Genomic DNA, 17,173 nt, shown 5'->3' with positions numbered 1-17,173 from the left:
CAAAACTTTAAGGTAAAAGACCTGCCAAAAAGTGGATATAAACCCAATTCATGAAATTTGAGCTGGGCACATACAGCATCTCACAAAAGTGAGTACACCCCTCACATTTTTGTCAATATTTTATTATATCAACACTAAAGAAATGACACTTTGCCACAGTGTAAAGTAGTGAGTGTACATCTTGTATAACAGTGTAAATCTGCTGTCCTCTCAAAATAACTCAACACACAGCCATTAATGTCTAAACCGCTGGCAACAAAAGTGAGTACACCCCTAATTGAAAATGTGTAAATTGGGCCCAAAGTGTCAATATTTTGTGTGGCCACCATTATTTTCCAGCACTGCCTTAACCTTCTTGGACTTTGAGTTCACCAGAGCTTCACAGGATGCCACTGGAGTCCTCTTCCACTCCTCCATGACGGATGTTAGAGACCTTGCACTCCTCCACTTTCTGTTTGAGGATGCCCCACAGATGCTCAATAGGATTTAGGTCTGGAGACATGCTGGGCCAGTCCATCACCTTTACCCTTAGCTTCTTTAGCAAGGCAGTGGTTATTTTGGAGGTGTGTTTGGGATCGTTAACTTGTTGGAATACTGCCCTGTGGCCCAGTTTTCGCAGGGAGTGGATCATGCTCTGCTTCAGTATGTCACAGTACATGTTGGTATTCAGGGTTCCCCCAGTGAACTGTAGCTCCCGAGTGCCGGCAGCACTCTTTCAGCCCCAGACCATGACACTCCCACCACCATGCTTGACTGTAGGCAAGACACACTTGTCTTTGTACTCCTCACCTGGTTGCCACCACACACGCTTGACACCATCTGAACAAAATAAAATTATTTTGGTCTCATCATACCACAAGGCATAGTTCCAGTAATCTATGCCCTTAGTCTGCTTGTCTTCAGCAAACTTTTTGTAGGCTTTCTTGTGCATCATCTTTAGAAGAGGCTTCCTTCTGGGATGACCGCCATTCAGGCCAATTTGATGCAGTGTGCGGCGTATGGTCTGAGCACTGACAGGGTGACCCCCCTCCCCTTGAACCTCTGCAGCAATGCTGGCAGCACTCATACGTCTATTTCCCAAAGACAACCTCTGGATATGACCCTGAGCTTGTGCACTCAACTTCTTCGGTCGACCATGGCGAGGCCTGTTCTGAGTTAAACCGCTGTATGAGACCTGAGACCTTGTAACACCAACGAGTCACATGACAATAGGGAGGGAAAATGGCTAATTGGGCCCAATTTGGACATTTTCACTTAGGGGTGTACTCACTTTTGTTCCCAGCAGTTTAGACATTAATGGCTGTGTGTTGGGTTAATTTGAGGGAAAAGCAAATTTACACTATACAAGTTGTACACTCGCTACTTTATATTGTAGCAAAGTGTCATTTCTTCAGTGTTGTCACATGAAAAGATAAAACAAAATATTTACAAAAATGTGAGGGGTGTACTTACTTTTGTGAGATACTGTATATCTGTAGTGTTTTCTTATCTCTCTCCAAAGCACTGAGTCCCGTGCGTTTTCTGAGTTGTGGACACACGCCAGCGGCAGTGAATCGTACAGGCATAGAAGGACACCCGGATTACAGGCCACGATCTCCTGGAATGATGGGGAGATGGGGACACACACCGGCGATGATGCAGCAGGCAAAAGGTGCAGGAAACAGGAACTCGACCGAGATCTCATATAACACTGCCACATGGACCTCCGCTGTGGTGGCGCGACGTTCTACCTCTGAAATCCTTCCCTTCGCGATTCGCATGAAAATGCAGCCTCAGGGAGAGGATGCAGGAGATTCTCAGGACATCGTAGCCTGTAATCCGGGTGGCCTTCTATGCCTCTACGACTCACTGCCGCTGGCGTGTGTATCCACAACTCATGGTAACAGTACCTACCCCTCCCCGCACAGTCCTGGGTGCCTTCTTATTTGAACATTGGAATATAACCATCTGTGTTTTTAAGATCTATTAACATCTCTGTACCTCATCAAGAGTTTTCTCTGTGGAGCACATCCTGATATCAATTATTGATGGATTTATCACTGTGCCACAATGTGTTTTTGTTTATTTGAAAATTCACGGATATAGCATGTGCACTTTACATTGTCATATGTGCCTGTATTCAGCTTAGTTGGTTACTATGGTAGCACTTGACCTATGTTATTGATTTTAGCGTATTTTTATTGTTTAGCTTGTATAACCTCTTTACACATATACCCCCACTCTTTGGTTTAACTACTATGGCAATTTTTGCACCATTATAGGTGTGTATGTTTACCCTTCTCTAGGTTTATACCTGGGGTTTACATGTTAGTAGCGCTGCACACTTTTTACTCATACTTACATACAATTAGTCTTATTGTGGTGCTAGAAGCTTATCCTCAGCACTGGTAGTGCAGTCATTTTTTTCACACAATACAAACATATATTTCCACTTACAACTTGAGTTGCAAATGAGACATCATCATGTGGATATTGAAGTAGGTATCCTTTATCCACAGAGCGCACACTGCATAGTGACCCAGCCTCTGCCGACACGTCCAGATTCACCTTCCCTCCAGGATGGACTTGTTCTTCAGAGAATTTGAGCTGAACCTGAATGAAAAAGTTGCAGAATAGAAGGCTATATTCTCTGAATTTTCCTATACTGGTCACAAGTAGTACTCCACCAACTTAAAAGTTGTCTTTAAGGCCTGATTCACACCTATGCAGGTTGCAGTTTGCATATTCCAGGTGCATTTTGCATTTCTAAATACACACTTTTGATCCGTTGAAGTCTATGGAACCAAATACCAGAAAAAAATCCCTGGCCCTTTCCATAAAATGCACAGATGTGAACTACATCCATAGGAAACCATGTTAAATGGCCTGCAGTGTGTTTCTGTAAAACTGAAAACGCACTGAAAAATGCATAGGTGTGAACCAGCCTGACTTGGCATAAGATGTGCATGTTTGATGTGAATAAAACACTAAACAATCTTTTGCTAATTGCAAAAATAGTATAGTATATATGAATTTACAGTCATATATGGGCAAAACAGGCTCTACAATGGGGAGTTTTCTCTTCACTCATGGAGACAGAACAGAAAGTGAAAGTAAATCTCTACAAGGTGGGGAAATGCCTCTCTTACACCATTGTTGATTTCCCTTCTATTCCTCCTCTGGGGACAGCTGTACATTTTTGGATTTTCCATCTTTTTCTATTTCTCTGACAATAGATAGGACAAATCAAGAGACAGAATCTCTCTAGTGGGGTTACAGACAGCAATAAGAATTGTACACACGGTCGGATTTTCCGCCGGAAAAAGTGCGATTGGATTGTGTTGTCGGAAATTCCGATCGTGTGTGGGCTCCATTGGACTTTTTCCGTCGGAATTTCCGACAAACAAAGTTTGAGAGCAGGCTATAAAATTTTCCAACAACAAAATCTGATTGGTTAAATTCCAATCGTGTGTACACAAATCCCACGCACAAAGTGCCACGCAAGCTCAGAATAAATTAAGAGATGAAAGCTATTGGCTACTGCCCCGTTTATAGTCCCGATGTACATGTTTTACGTCACCGTGTTGAGAACGATCGGATTTTCCGACAATTTTGTGCGACTGTGTGTATGCAAGACAAGTTTGAGCCAACATCCGTCGGAAAAAATCCTAGGATTTTGTTGTCGGAATGTCCGATCAATGTCCGACCGTGTGTACGGGGCATAACCCTTCCCTCCGCTCCATCCAAAATGTAATGAAAAGTTTTGGCTATACATACACTTTAAGTATCTTTTTGGAATGTAAACATGCTGACATTGCAAGTTACAAATTCTGCATTAACCACTTCAGCCCCGGAAGGTTTCACCCCCTTCATGACCAGGTCATTTTTTGCGATACGGCACTGCATTGCTTAAACTGACAATTGCGTGGTTGTGCAATGCTGTACCCAAACAAAATGTATGTCCTTTTTTTTCCCAAAAATAGAGTTTTCTTTTGGTGGTATTTGATCACCTCTGCAGTTTTTATTTTTTGCGCTCTAAACAAAAAAAGACAGACAATTTAAAATATATATATATATGGCGGTGATTTTTAGCGGGATTGCGGCAGACAAATTGGACACTGACAGTTTTTGGGGACCAGTGACATTAATACAGTGATCAATGCTAAATAAATGCACTGTCACTGTACTAATGACACTGACAGAGAAGGGGTTAACATCAGGGTCGATCAAAGGGTTAAGTGTGCTCCTAAGGAGTTATTACTAACTGTGTAGGGCGTGGCTTAACTGGAGCAAGACCTCTATTTTCCTCTTTGACAGAACGGCGGTCTACCATTCTGCCTCTCCTGTCAACAATCGGCGGGTCCCGGAGAACATCGCGTCCGCCGGACACGCTGATTGGCTCCTGCGGTTTTCAGTCACAGCGAGAGCGGTCGCTGGCGGCGCACGCATGCGCCCCAGACCCAGGAAGAGGCAGGTACGTTGTTTCACATAGCCGGGTTGCCCTGCCGTAGTAAATGTGCGGTGGGCGGTCCTGAAGCGGTTAATGAAAATCTGTGTTTGCATTATTCATATTTCTTATTATCCATATATCTTTTTGCCTAGTCTGTTGATTGGTTTTGGCTGGCCATAGATTTTACAAATACCTTATTCCATTTTCCTTTAGATGTACCAAAACCATATAATATAAGAGCAAATCTAAACACTTTCGATTTTGTATGCAATCAGACAGGCCCTTGTACTACATAGTTGAAGGTAAATCTAAAGGAAATTGAATAAGAAAATTGTATATTGTATGGCCAGCCTATGTGGGAGGTGATGAAGGTGCGCCAATATCTGAGGGAAGCGATGTAAACATTCCCTCAAAGGAAGTTCTCTGTAGGGCAGGGCATGTAATAGGACAGTTTTATCCCCACCCAATCCTCCTCTCTCCTGCTCTTTTATCAGCCATTTATTACTTGTATAAAAATGCAACCGTGTATTGCATGAGACAACACAGGGCTTATATCATCCCCCTAGACCATTGATGGCGAACCTTGGCACCCCAGATGTTTTGGAACTACATTTCCCATGATGCTCAGCTACACTGCAGAGTGCTTGAGCATCATGGGAAATGTAGTTCCAAAACATCTGGGTTGCCAAGGTTTGCCATCACTGCCCTAGACAGTTTGATATTTGCATAGCTCCGTCCAAAAAACAGGCAACTGCTTGCATCAGAGATGAGGGCTCTTGAGTGGAGTACTGAGGCAGGATGCTGCAATGTTTTTAGGAAGCTATTTACAGCACTCTTGCCGGTCACTCCTAACCATGATCTGCCTGCATTGCATAGCAAAACACAGAGACTAATATAAGGTATGTAATGAAAATGGAAAGGATGTCATTAAAAAAATCATTTTTATGTTGATGAGGGGAGAAAGGATGAGTGAGCCAGGCAAAATATAAGCATCTTTAGTTATCCCTTTGATTGGCAGGCTATATAGGACACATCCTTGGCAGTCAAAGGGTTAACGGAAACCTGTGCTGACAGACATATGGAAGCGCTAACATTACTGCCCTTCTTAAAATGCTAATTGCCTGGCAGGCTTGCCTTATTCTGACTTCCTTTAGAACTTCTCTATTACATGATCCAGGTAAAGACTGCAGGATGGTTACATAATGAAAAATATAAAAGATCTGATGATGGGTCAAATTTTAACTGAGCTGGTCTTTTTAAAATGACCCTCAAACTTTCCTATTTAACAAAATGACTCAATGACTACTGTATATGCATACCATGCTAACATAGAGAAACCAGATGCTTTAAAAATAAAAAAAAATAAAAATGTGCTGTAGAGAATGCAATTTTTACTCACCTTGTTTCCAAAGCATGCCGAGACTTCAAAAAAGGTGAGGCCGCTGAGGGTTTCGCCTTTTGGCAGAATAGTATAGACAGACAAAGTAAAATGTGGGGATAATTTGGCATCTAGATGAACCTTGATAGGGAAAGATCCTTGGAGAGCTAGAGAGAAAAAAAAATATTGTAAATTAGGGAAAATGGTTAACATCTACCGTATATACTCGAGTATAAGTCGACCCGAATATAAGCCGAACCACAAAAAACTGGGAAAACGTATTGACTCGAGTATAAGCCTAGGGTGAGAAATGCACAGCTACTGTAAGTGGAAAAGAGGGTCAACAATGCCTATTTGCAGCCTCACTGTGCCCATTTGCATGCCTCACTGTGCCCATTTGCAGCTATAGGTCTTCCGAACTTCAAACTCGGTAGTTAAGGGTTCCTAGATGCCCCCTAGCTGCAGCCAAAATTTGGGATCTCTGGACCCAAAGGGTCCCGAAAAGACATTGCCGCAGATGGACACAGTTGACCGACTTTGGGGCCCCGTATTTCGGGGCCACTTGGTGCTAGGAACCGAATTTGGGGCCCCGTTCCTCGGGGCCACTTGGTGCTAGGTACCCCAGCTTTGGATATGTTGTAGTGCTAGTTCCAATGGATTTGCACACCACATTTGGGGTTCCTAGCACCAAGAAGTCTCGAGATACGGGGCCCCAAAGTCGGTTTGGAAAATGTCATTCTTTGCACCAGAAAAGTGCTTGACTCTATAAGCCGAGGGGGGCACTTTCAGCCCCAAAAAATGTGCTGAAAAACTCGGCTTATACTCGAGTATATACAGTAGTTACATCTCATAACAGGAGACAAAATCCTACATGTACATTGTCCCATAGGGGACAGAATAGTGATAAAAAATAACGATACTACTTCTTTAAAGGCACTCTGCACAGTCATTTGCATAGTAAACCAGTCTGAAACACAATATAAAACTTTTTTACAAACGTGGTCATCATTGCTTATTAACTACCAACGTATACAGATACAGTTAAACGTACACACAGTTAAGGCTGATTTACACGGCCATGGTGCAGCAAGTATCTAGTGAAAAAGTGCGGACTGGGAGCCCAGATGTGTGCAGACAGCCGTGGCCTTTAAGTAATGACAGTAGCTGCAACTGTCTGCTTGTGTTCTAAAGTAATCATAAAGGATTAAATTGCCTACAGTTATGTACAGATGATCAGGCCTGAAAGGGTAACCCCATTTTCGGGGGGAAAAAAATAGCAAATAAAAAAAAAATATATAGCGTATACAATTGCGACTCAAGTCATGATGTAATTTAATGTTATTAAAAATCACCTTTCCTTTTCAATCTGCAGTGGTGTAATTTTCTGTAAAATGTAATGCAATATGGCAACCTGGGGGTGTTCTGTGTACATAGATGGTGTACAGAACACCCCCTGAAAATTTAATGTCCTGCTTGTGTAATTCGCTCACTGATTTTCTCACAAGTCTGCACAAAGATACAGAAGTCAGATTTTTCACATCCTCTGCAACAAATGTCATTTTTAGTGAGATACTCCTAAAAGGGAAATCATGTCTAAAGGGATGCAGATCTTGCTAATGTCCTCATTAGGGATGAGCTTCGTGTTCGAGTCGAACCCATGTTCGACTCGAACATCGGCTGTTCGATCGTTCGCCGAATTGCGAACGTTATGGGCCGTTCGCGCTAAATTCGTGTGGCGCGTCACGGCCCATAATTCACTGCGGCATCGCAGTGCATTGCTGGCTGATGATTGGCCAAGCATGCACTATGACCCGCATGCTTGGCCAATCACAGCGCCGTCAGTAGAGAGAGCTGTAATTGGCCAAAGCCAGGGTGGCTTTGGCCAATTATGGCTCAGGGGATTTAGTACACACCCCACACTATATAAGGCCGCCTGCACGGCGGCCCTGTGTAGTGTGTGTTCCGGTGTGCTGAGAGATAGAGAGAGAGAGAGACAGTGTCATTTGATTTGAGTTAGATAGATTAGGCAGAACAGTCAGTCAGTTAGCTGCACTTACAGTGTATTGTGTATATATATGCATCCCAGGTGTTGCATATATATATATATACACTGTATTCAGTTTAGCTAGATCCGTTCCTGTTATCTTCTATCTAGACTATTTACATTTAATGCAGTGCGTCCTGCTCACAGTGTTCAGCTAGATCCGTTCCTGCTATTTACATTTAGTGCAGTGCGTCCTGCTCACAGTGTTCAGCTAGATCCGTTCCTGTTATCTTCTAGACTATTTACATTTAGTGCAGTGCGTCCTGCTCACAGTGTTCAGCTAGATCCGTTCCTGCAATTTACATTTAGTGCAGTGCGTCCTGCTCACAGTGTTCAGCTAGATCCGTTCCTGCTATTTACATTTAGTGCAGTGCGTCCTGCTCACAGTGTTCAGCTAGATCCGTTCCTGCTATTTACATTTAGTGCAGTGCGTCCTGCTCACAGTGTTCAGCTAGATCCGTTCCTGTTATTTACATTTAGTGCAGTGCGTCCTGCTCACAGTGTTCAGCTAGATCCGTTCCTGCTATTTACATTTAGTGCAGTGCGTCCTGCTCACAGTGTTCAGCTAGATCCGTTCCTGCTATTTACATTTAGTGCAGTGCGTCCTGCTCACAGTGTTCAGCTAGATCCGTTCCTGCTATTTACATTTAGTGCAGTGCGTCCTGCTCACAGTGTTCAGCTAGATCCGTTCCTGTTATCTTCTAGACTATTTACATTTAGTGCAGTGCGTCCTGCTCACAGTGTTCAGCTAGATCCGTTCCTGCAATTTACATTTAGTGCAGTGCGTCCTGCTCACAGTGTTCAGCTAGATCCGTTCCTGCTATTTACATTTAGTGCAGTGCGTCCTGCTCACAGTGTTCAGCTAGATCCGTTCCTGCTATTTACATTTAGTGCAGTGCGTCCTGCTCACAGTGTTCAGCTAGATCCGTTCCTGTTATTTACATTTAGTGCAGTGCGTCCTGCTCACAGTGTTCAGCTAGATCCGTTCCTGCTATTTACATTTAGTGCAGTGCGTCCTGCTCACAGTGTTCAGCTAGATCCGTTCCTGCTATTTACATTTAGTGCAGTGCGTCCTGCTCACAGTGTTCAGCTAGATCCGTTCCTGCTATTTACATTTAGTGCAGTGCGTCCTGCTCACAGTGTTCAGCTAGATCCGTTCCTGTTATCTTCCTACTGACAGGCAGGCTTGTCTGGTTACAGTATATAAAGCTACCTGAAGAAAATTACAGGTGTTCTATTTGATCCTATTAGTACCACGGTCAGGCAGCTAGACTATTTACATTTAGTACAGCGCGTCCTGCTCACAGTGTACAGCTAGATCCGTTCCTGTTATCTTCCTACTGACAGGCAGGCTTGTCTGGTTACAGTATATAAAGCTACCTGAAGAAAATTACAGGTGTTCTATTTGATCCTATTAGTACCACGGTCAGGCAGCTAGACTATTTACATTTAGTACAGTGCGTCCTGCTCACAGTGTTCAGCTAGATCCGTTCCTGTTATCTTCCTACTGACAGGCAGGCTTGTCTGGTTACAGTATATAAAGCTACTTGAAGAAAATTACAGGTGTTCTATCCCAGCTTAGTGCAGCTACAGGCCATTAGTATGTCTGGAAGGCCAAGAAGGAGAGGCAGACAGTCACAAGCCAATAAGAGAGGGCAAGCAGGCTCTGTGTCTAGTGCTGGTCGTGGAGACGGTGCATCCTCATCAGCACGTGGCCATGGGACACGCTTGGCCTTTTTTTCGGCAGCTGGCCGTGTTGAGCCGCAACATGCGGAAGACTTGGTCGAGTGGATGACCAAGCCGTCCTCATCCTCCTCATCCTCTCTCACCCATGCCCAGGGTGCTTTGTCTGGCAAAGCAGCGGCCTCTTCCCTCAGCTCAATGTCATCAGTGACTCCTTCCCTAGCTCCACCATGTCCTCATGAGGATTCCCTCGAACTGTTTGACCACAGTGTTGGGTACATGCTCCAGGAGGATGCCCAGCGTTTGGAAGGCTCTGATGACGATACTGAGCTCGATGAAGGCAGTAACATGAGCACGGACAGAGGGGGTGCCCAAGAAGGACAGCAATCTGGCAGTCATGCTCCCCCTGCTGCAGCATACTGCCAGGTTTGCTCCAGTGATGAGGAGGGAGGGGATGATGAGGTCACTGACTCAACGTGGGTGCCTGATAGGAGAGAGGAGGAGGAGGAGGAGGAGGAGGAGGAGGAGGAGGCGGCGGCACATCACCAACGAGGCAGGATGCCCTCCAGGGGCCAGCCTAAGAGCAGCACATTGACTGCATCACACCCCAAAGCTCCACATGTGCAGGGCGCTGCAGTCTCTGCGCGTTATTCAAAAAGTTCTTTGGTGTGGGCCTTTTTTGAGACGAGTGCATCAGATCGCACCGCTGCTATTTGCAACATATGTCTCAAGCGTATCTCGCGTGGCCAAAACATCTCCCGCTTGGGTACCACATGCTTGACCAGACATATGTTGACCTGCCATGCAGTTCGTTGGCAAGCGTATCTAAAAGACCCACACCAAAGAACAAAGAGGATCTCTCCTTGCTCCTCATCAGCTGAGATTTCCAACCCCACTAGACCTTCAGTCCTCTCTGAGACCTGCAGTGAGAGGAATGAAGGTGTAGAATTAGGTGTGTCACAGCCAAGTACTTGTGGGCAATCTGCTTTTGGTACACCGACGTCAGATTGTACCAGGCAAATTTCCCTGCCCCAGCTGCTGCACCGCCGAAAGAAGTTTGCTCCCAGCCATCCACATGCCCAGCGGTTGAATGCTAGCTTGGCAAAATTGCTAGCACTTCAACTGCTGCCTTTTCAGTTGGTAGACTCTGCCCCCTTCCGTGAGTTTGTGGAATGTGCGGTTCCTCAGTGGCAGGTACCCAAACGCCACTTTTTCTCACGGAAGGCGATTCCGGCTCTCTACCGGCATGTGGAAGGCAATGTCCATGCCTCGCTGGACAGGGCGGTCAGCGGTAAGGTGCATATTACCGCTGACTCATGGTCCAGCAGGCATGGACAGGGACGTTACCTAAGTTTCACGGCGCATTGGGTGACTCTGCTGGCAGCTGGGAAGGATGCAGGACAAGGTGCAGTAGTGTTGGAGGTTGTTCCGCCACCACGCCTCCAAAATGCTGATTGTGACACACCTCTCTCCTCCACCCCCTCCTCTTCTTCTTCCTCTATGGCCTCTTCCTCGGAACCAGCGGTGCTCCGTAGGCGTTCAAGGGGCTACGCAAGTACGCAGGCCAAAAGATGCCATGCGGTGCTTGAGCTGGTGTGCTTGGGGGACAGGAGCCACACTGGGGCAGAGGTTTTGTCAGCTCTGCAGGGGCAGGTTCAGAGGTGGTTGACGCCACGCCAACTTAAGGCAGGAATGGTGGTTTGCGACAATGGCACCAACCTCCTCTCTGCCCTCCGACAGGGACAAATGACCCATGTGCCCTGTTTGGCTCACGTCCTTAACTTGGTGGTGCAGCGGTTCTTGGGCAGGTACCCGGGCTTACAGGATGTCCTGAGGCAGGCCAGGAAAGTCTGTGTGCATTTCCGCCGGTCATATAATGCCAGTGCTCGGCTGACGGACCTCCAAAAGGAGTTTAACCTGCCCAAGAACCGCCTAATCTGTGACATGCCCACCAGGTGGAACTCAACGTTGGCCATGCTGCAGCGGCTGCACACGCAGCAGAGGGCCATCAATGAGTACCTGTGCGACTATGGCACCAGGACAGGGTCAGGGGAGCTTGGTTTTTTTTCCCCACGCCAGTGGGCCATGATCAGGGATGCATGCACTGTCCTGTCACCATTCGAGGAGGCCACGAGGATGGTGAGCAGTGACAGTGCATGCATCAGTGACACTGTCCCCCTTGTCCACCTGTTGGAGCACACGCTGCGTGGAATAATGGACAGGGCACTTGAGGCAGAACAGAGGCAGGAAGAGGAGGACTTCCTTAGCTCTCAAGGCCCCCTTTATCCAGACAGTGTTCCTGCGTGCCCGCCGATCACACAGGAAGAGGACGAGGAGGAAGAGGAGGAGGAGGAAGATTGTGTCAGTATGGAGGTGGAGCCTGGCACTCAGCATCAGCAGCAGTCTTTAAGGGATCAGTCCCAAGAAACACATGGACTTGTACGTGGCTGGGAGGAGGTGGCTGCGGACCATGTCGTTCTTAGTGACCCAGAGGACTCCGGACCGAATGCCTCAGCAAACCTACGCTGCATGGCCTCCCTGATCCTGCAAAGCCTGCGTAAGGATCCTCGTATTCGTGGTATCAAGGAGAAGGACCAATACTGGCTGGCAACCCTCCTTGATCCACGTTACAAGGGTAAGGTTGCGGACCTTATCTTGCCATCGCAGAGGGAGCAGAGGATGAAACATCTTCGGGAGGCCTTGCAGAAAGGTCTGTGCAACGCGTTCCCAGAGACTGGGAGGTTACAAACTCCTGTTTCTGGACAACGTGTTGCTGAGGCTTCGGTCAGTCAAAGAAGGAGCGGTGGAGAAGGTGGCCGTCTGACCGATGCGTTCAGACAATTTTTTGGTCCGCAGCCCCAAGGTATGATCGGTTCCAGCAACCATCGCCAGCGTCTGTTTTATATGGTGCAGGAATACCTAGGGGCAAGATCAGACTTGGACACCTTTCCCACCGAAAATCCTCTGGGTTACTGGGTCTTGAGGATGGATCACTGGCCAGAGCTTGCACAGTATGCAATTGAGCTACTGGCCTGTCCTGCATCCAGCGTTCTTTCGGAACGCACATTCAGTGCTGCTGGAGGCGTGGTAACCGATCACAGGGTGCGTCTGTCCACCGACTCGGTCGATCGGCTGACCTTCATAAAAATGAATGAGTCTTGGATCACCACCAGCTACCAAGCACCTGATGCTGATGTAACCGAATAATTTTTTTTGAAATCTCAGATCCCTTCAAAGACTGCCTATGCTGATGCTGAGTGACTATCCCTGAGTAATTATCCTCTTCCTCCTCAATCATCACGCTGATAGCTTGTAAGAACATTTTTGGTTCTGGGCGCCACCACCAGTGCCTAAGGCACAATTTTTCAGCCCCTGTTTAACAGGGGCGTGTAATTACAATTTTTGATGTAATACTTTGCAGCAGGGCTCGTTCCTGCATTCCAACTAGAGTGTCTGTGAGGGGTTGCAGTGTTGTGGCACCAGCACCAGTGCCTAAGGCCCAATTTTTCTGCCCCTGTCTAACAGGGGCGTGTAATTACAATTTTTGATGCAATACTTTGCAGCAGGGCTCGTTCCTGCGTTCCAACTAGAGTGTCTGTGAGGGGTTGCAGTGTTGTGGCACCAGCACCAGTGCCTAAGGCCCAATTTTTCTGCCCCTGTCTAACAGGGGCGTGTAATTACAATTTTTGAAGCAATACTTTGCAGCAGGGCTCGTTCCTGCGTTCCAACTAGAGTGTCTGTGAGGGGTTGCAGTGTTGTGGCACCAGCACCAGTGCCTAAGGCCCAATTTTTCTGCCCCTGTCTAACAGGGGCGTGTAATTACAATTTTTGAAGCAATACTTTGCAGCAGGGCTCATTCCTGCGTTCCAACTAGAGTGTCTGTGAGGGGTTGCAGTGTTGTGGCACCAGCACCAGTGCCTAAGGCCTAATTTTTCAGCTCCTGTTCAACAGGGGCATGTAATTACAATTCTTGATCTAATATTTCACAGCAGGGCCCTGTGAGGGCTTACAGTGTTGTGGCCACAGCAATACCTAAGGCCCAAATTTCTGCTGAGTATATAGGGCAGGACCCTACTTTCAAACATCTAACTTACAAATGACTCCTACTTGCAAACGGAAGGAGACAACAGGAAGTGAGATGAAATCTACCCCTAGGAAGGGAAATTCTCTCCTGTAAGAGTTAATATGGGAAAACAATTTCTCCTTTCCACTGATGCTTTCCAATCCTTGTTCCACAAAAAAACCCAAATTTTCAAAAAACATTTTTCATTGGGACAAAAAAGTGAGGTGAAATCTTCTGAAGAGGAGGAAAGACAGCAAAACAAATGTCACAGGGTGATAACCCTTCCCTATGTTTTCCAAAAAGCTTAGAAAAGATTTTTTGGCTGGAGCTAAACACGTTAAAAATGTTCAAAATTACAAACAGATTCTACTTAACAACAAACCTACAGTCCCTGTCTTGTTTGCACTGCTGTTCAGAGTATATAGGGCCTGGTGGCCCCACACCTTTCCTTATTTTAATTTGGGTGCGGGGTTCCCCTTAATATCCATACAAGACCCAAAGGGCCTGGTAATGGACTGGGGGGTACCCATGCCGTTTGTCTCACTGATTTTCATCCATATTGCCATGACCCGACATGACATTAAACCCGCAAGCAGTTTTAAATGAGATTTTTTCCTTTAAAAATGACATTTGGTGCAGGGACTGTTCTAAACATGGGAAACACGCGTCACTTTACAGGCATACTATAGACACCCCCCAGGTACGATATTTAAAGGAATATTTCACTTTTTTTTTTTACTTTAAGCATCATTAAAATCACTGCTCCCGAAAAAACGGCCGTTTTTAAAAGTTTTTTTTGCATTGATACATGTCCCCTGGGGTAGGACCCGGGTCCCCAAACCCTTTTTAGGACAATACCATGCAAATTAGCCTTTAAAATGAGCACTTTTGATTTAGAACGTTCGAGTCCCATAGACGTCAATGGGGTTCTAACGTTCGTGCGAACTTTCGGTCCGTTCGCGGGTTCTGGTGCGAACCGAACCGGGGGGTGTTCGGCTCATCCCTAGTCCTCATTAGAACCCTGCAGGTGCAGCAGCTGATCGATAATTATAAAACCACTCCCATACAAATTCACCAGGCACATGGACACAGACAAACAAACAGTCATTTCTTTAGAAGAACAAAAGGGAGGAATCTGCAACAAAGTTTGTTAAAATGACTGCAATTTACATAGATCACCCAGAGGGGAATGTTTTTTTTCTCAAAAAAAAGTGGAGTTACTCTTGAAAGCAAGCTGCTTCTGTCCAGGGGTGATCATCTATCACTAACCACATGTCATTGCATCCTTTGTGATTACCCCTGAACACCGATGGACAGTTTAGTTAATGCATTATTACAGAAAGCTTTCAGAGACTAAAGATAGACAACAGGGAATAGTCAGAAACTGAAAACATATGACTGGAATTGTTAGAGACTAGAGATGGGCCGAACAAACTCCTGTTCAGTTTGCGGAAGAACTATAGAACATCGCAAAAGTTCGGGACCGAATAACGAACCCCATTGAAATCTATGGGACCCGAACTGGAAACATCAAAAGTACCTTTTTTGAAGTCTTATATGCAAGTAATTGGGCATACAATGGTTTTGGGGGGTCCGGATACTGCCCTGGGGGACATGTATCAATGAAAAAAAATGAAAAATTCCTTTAAATATTGTGCCTGGGAGGTCCCCCTTAGTCTGCCTGTAATGTGGCACATCTGTACCGTGTATAGAGCCTGCTGCAGCAATAATGACATTTATAAAGCCAAAAAATGAAATTTTCCATTCAAGCTTTCTTTATTTTATAAACAACGGCTTGGGGAGGCCACAATTTAGTACACTTCGAACAAGATTAGAGATTTTTTTTGATACATTTTCTCAGACTTTGGATAGAAGTAGCAGGTGCAGAAAAAAATTGGGCTTTGGGTGTTGGTGGTACCTTCACACCATAACCCTATAGAGGTACTCTTGATGAAAGCAATAATTGGCCTTGCTGTCAAAAATTGCAATGATTTGCACCTGTGAAACAGGTGCGGAAAAATTGGTCTTTGGGTGTTGGTGGTGTCTTCACACCATAACCCTATACAGGTACTCTTGATGAAAGCAAGAATTGGCCTTGCTGTCAAAAACTGAAATGATATGCACCTGTCGAACAGGTACAGAAAAATTGGTCCTTGGGTGTTAACTGTGCCCATGAAACCTACACCAAAAACTTCTTCCAGATGAAATCAACACCTAGAAAGCTAGGCAGCCTAGACAGTCTTTCAGAGATTTGAGAACCAGAAAGCACTTAATCAGCGCCCTCAGCATCAGGGGCTTGATAGCTGCTGCTAATCCAGAACTGATTAATTTTGATAAATGTCAGACGGTCCACGAAATCTGTGGACAGACTCTTATCTGTCACAAAACCTCTGGCAGTACTGAATGGCTGTTCGGAAAGCATGCTGGATGCAGGGCAGCCCAGCAGGCTCTATTGCATACTGGGAGAGTTCTAGCCAGTGGTCTATTCTCATGACCCAGTAACCCAGTGGATCATCCACCGGAAAGCTCTTCATATCCGTTTGCGCCCCTAGATAATCTCCCACTATATGATGAAGATGCTGCCGATGGGATGTGGAAGCTGATAGCCCTAGGCGCCGAGGACTAAAAAAATTTTGAAATGCATCACTAAGGCGACCCCCTTCTCCATTGCTCTTCTCTTGACCAACAGAAGCCTCAAAACTACATTTTTCACCAGACTGTAACCTACCAGTCTGGAAAGGAGTTACATAAACTCCTCTTTAACCACTTCAGTACAGTGCACTTTCACCCCCTTCCTGCTCAGGCCAATTTTCAGCTTTCAGCACTCTAACATTTTGAATGACAATTGCGCGGTAATGCAACGCTGTACCCCAATGAAATTTTGATCATTTTTTTTTCACACAAATAGAGCTTTCTTTTGGTGGTATTTGATCACCTCTGCGGTTTTTATTTTTTGCACTATAAACAAAAAAAGAACGACATTTTTTTTTACTTTCTGCTATAATAAAAATCTAAATAAAAAAAAAAAAAAAAATCTTTTCCTCAGTTTAGGCCGATATGTATTCTTCTACAAATTTTTGGTAAAAAACAATAGCAATAAGCGTATATTGATTGGTTTGCCCAAAAGTTATAGTACCTACAAAATAGGTTATTGATTTATGGTATTTTTATTATGTTTTTTTTTCTTACTAGTAATGGCGGTGATCTGCAATTTTTATCGTGACCGCGACACTGCAGCGGACAGATCAGACACTTTTGACACTTTTTTTAAACCATTGACATTTATACAGCGATCAGTGCTATAAATAGCTAATGATTATTGTATATATGTCACTGGCAGGGAAGGGGTTAACACTAGGGGGCGATCAAGGGGTTAAATGTGTTCCCTGACTGTGTGTTTTAGCTGTGGGGGATGGGACTGACTGGGGGAGGAGACCGATCTGTGTTTCTATAAACTAGGATCTGTCTCCTCTCCCCTGACAGGATGTGGATCTCTCTGTTTACAAGGATCCGGGTACGAGCCGGGCACGCGCATCGGCTCCTTGGTGACGCAACAGGCACGTGTGCACACCCCTA

General features: G+C 45.5%; 1 protein-coding gene and 1 long non-coding RNA gene across 3 annotated transcripts in view; one reads left to right on the top strand and one right to left on the bottom strand.

Moving 5' to 3' along the window:
* LOC141105856 (alpha-2-macroglobulin-like protein 1) overlaps positions 1–17,173 on the bottom strand; it is a 223,739-nt gene that overhangs the window by 105,875 nt on the left and 100,691 nt on the right. For both annotated transcript variants that reach the window (XM_073596000.1, XM_073596001.1), the window contains 2 exons: positions 5,829–5,974; positions 2,437–2,592 (listed from right to left, as the gene is read on the bottom strand). In XM_073596000.1, the coding sequence (XP_073452101.1) occupies positions 2,437–2,592; positions 5,829–5,974 (302 nt within the window). The remainder of the gene's footprint in view (positions 1–2,436; positions 2,593–5,828; positions 5,975–17,173) is intronic.
* LOC141105858 (uncharacterized) overlaps positions 1–17,173 on the top strand; it is a 211,796-nt gene that overhangs the window by 98,751 nt on the left and 95,872 nt on the right. The window lies entirely within an intron of this gene.

The sequence above is a fragment of the Aquarana catesbeiana genome, linkage group LG08, assembly GCF_042186555.1.
Source record: "Aquarana catesbeiana isolate 2022-GZ linkage group LG08, ASM4218655v1, whole genome shotgun sequence".
In the NCBI taxonomy this organism is placed as follows: domain Eukaryota; kingdom Metazoa; phylum Chordata; class Amphibia; order Anura; family Ranidae; genus Aquarana; species Aquarana catesbeiana.
This window is presented reverse-complemented; position numbering and strand designations above follow the sequence as displayed.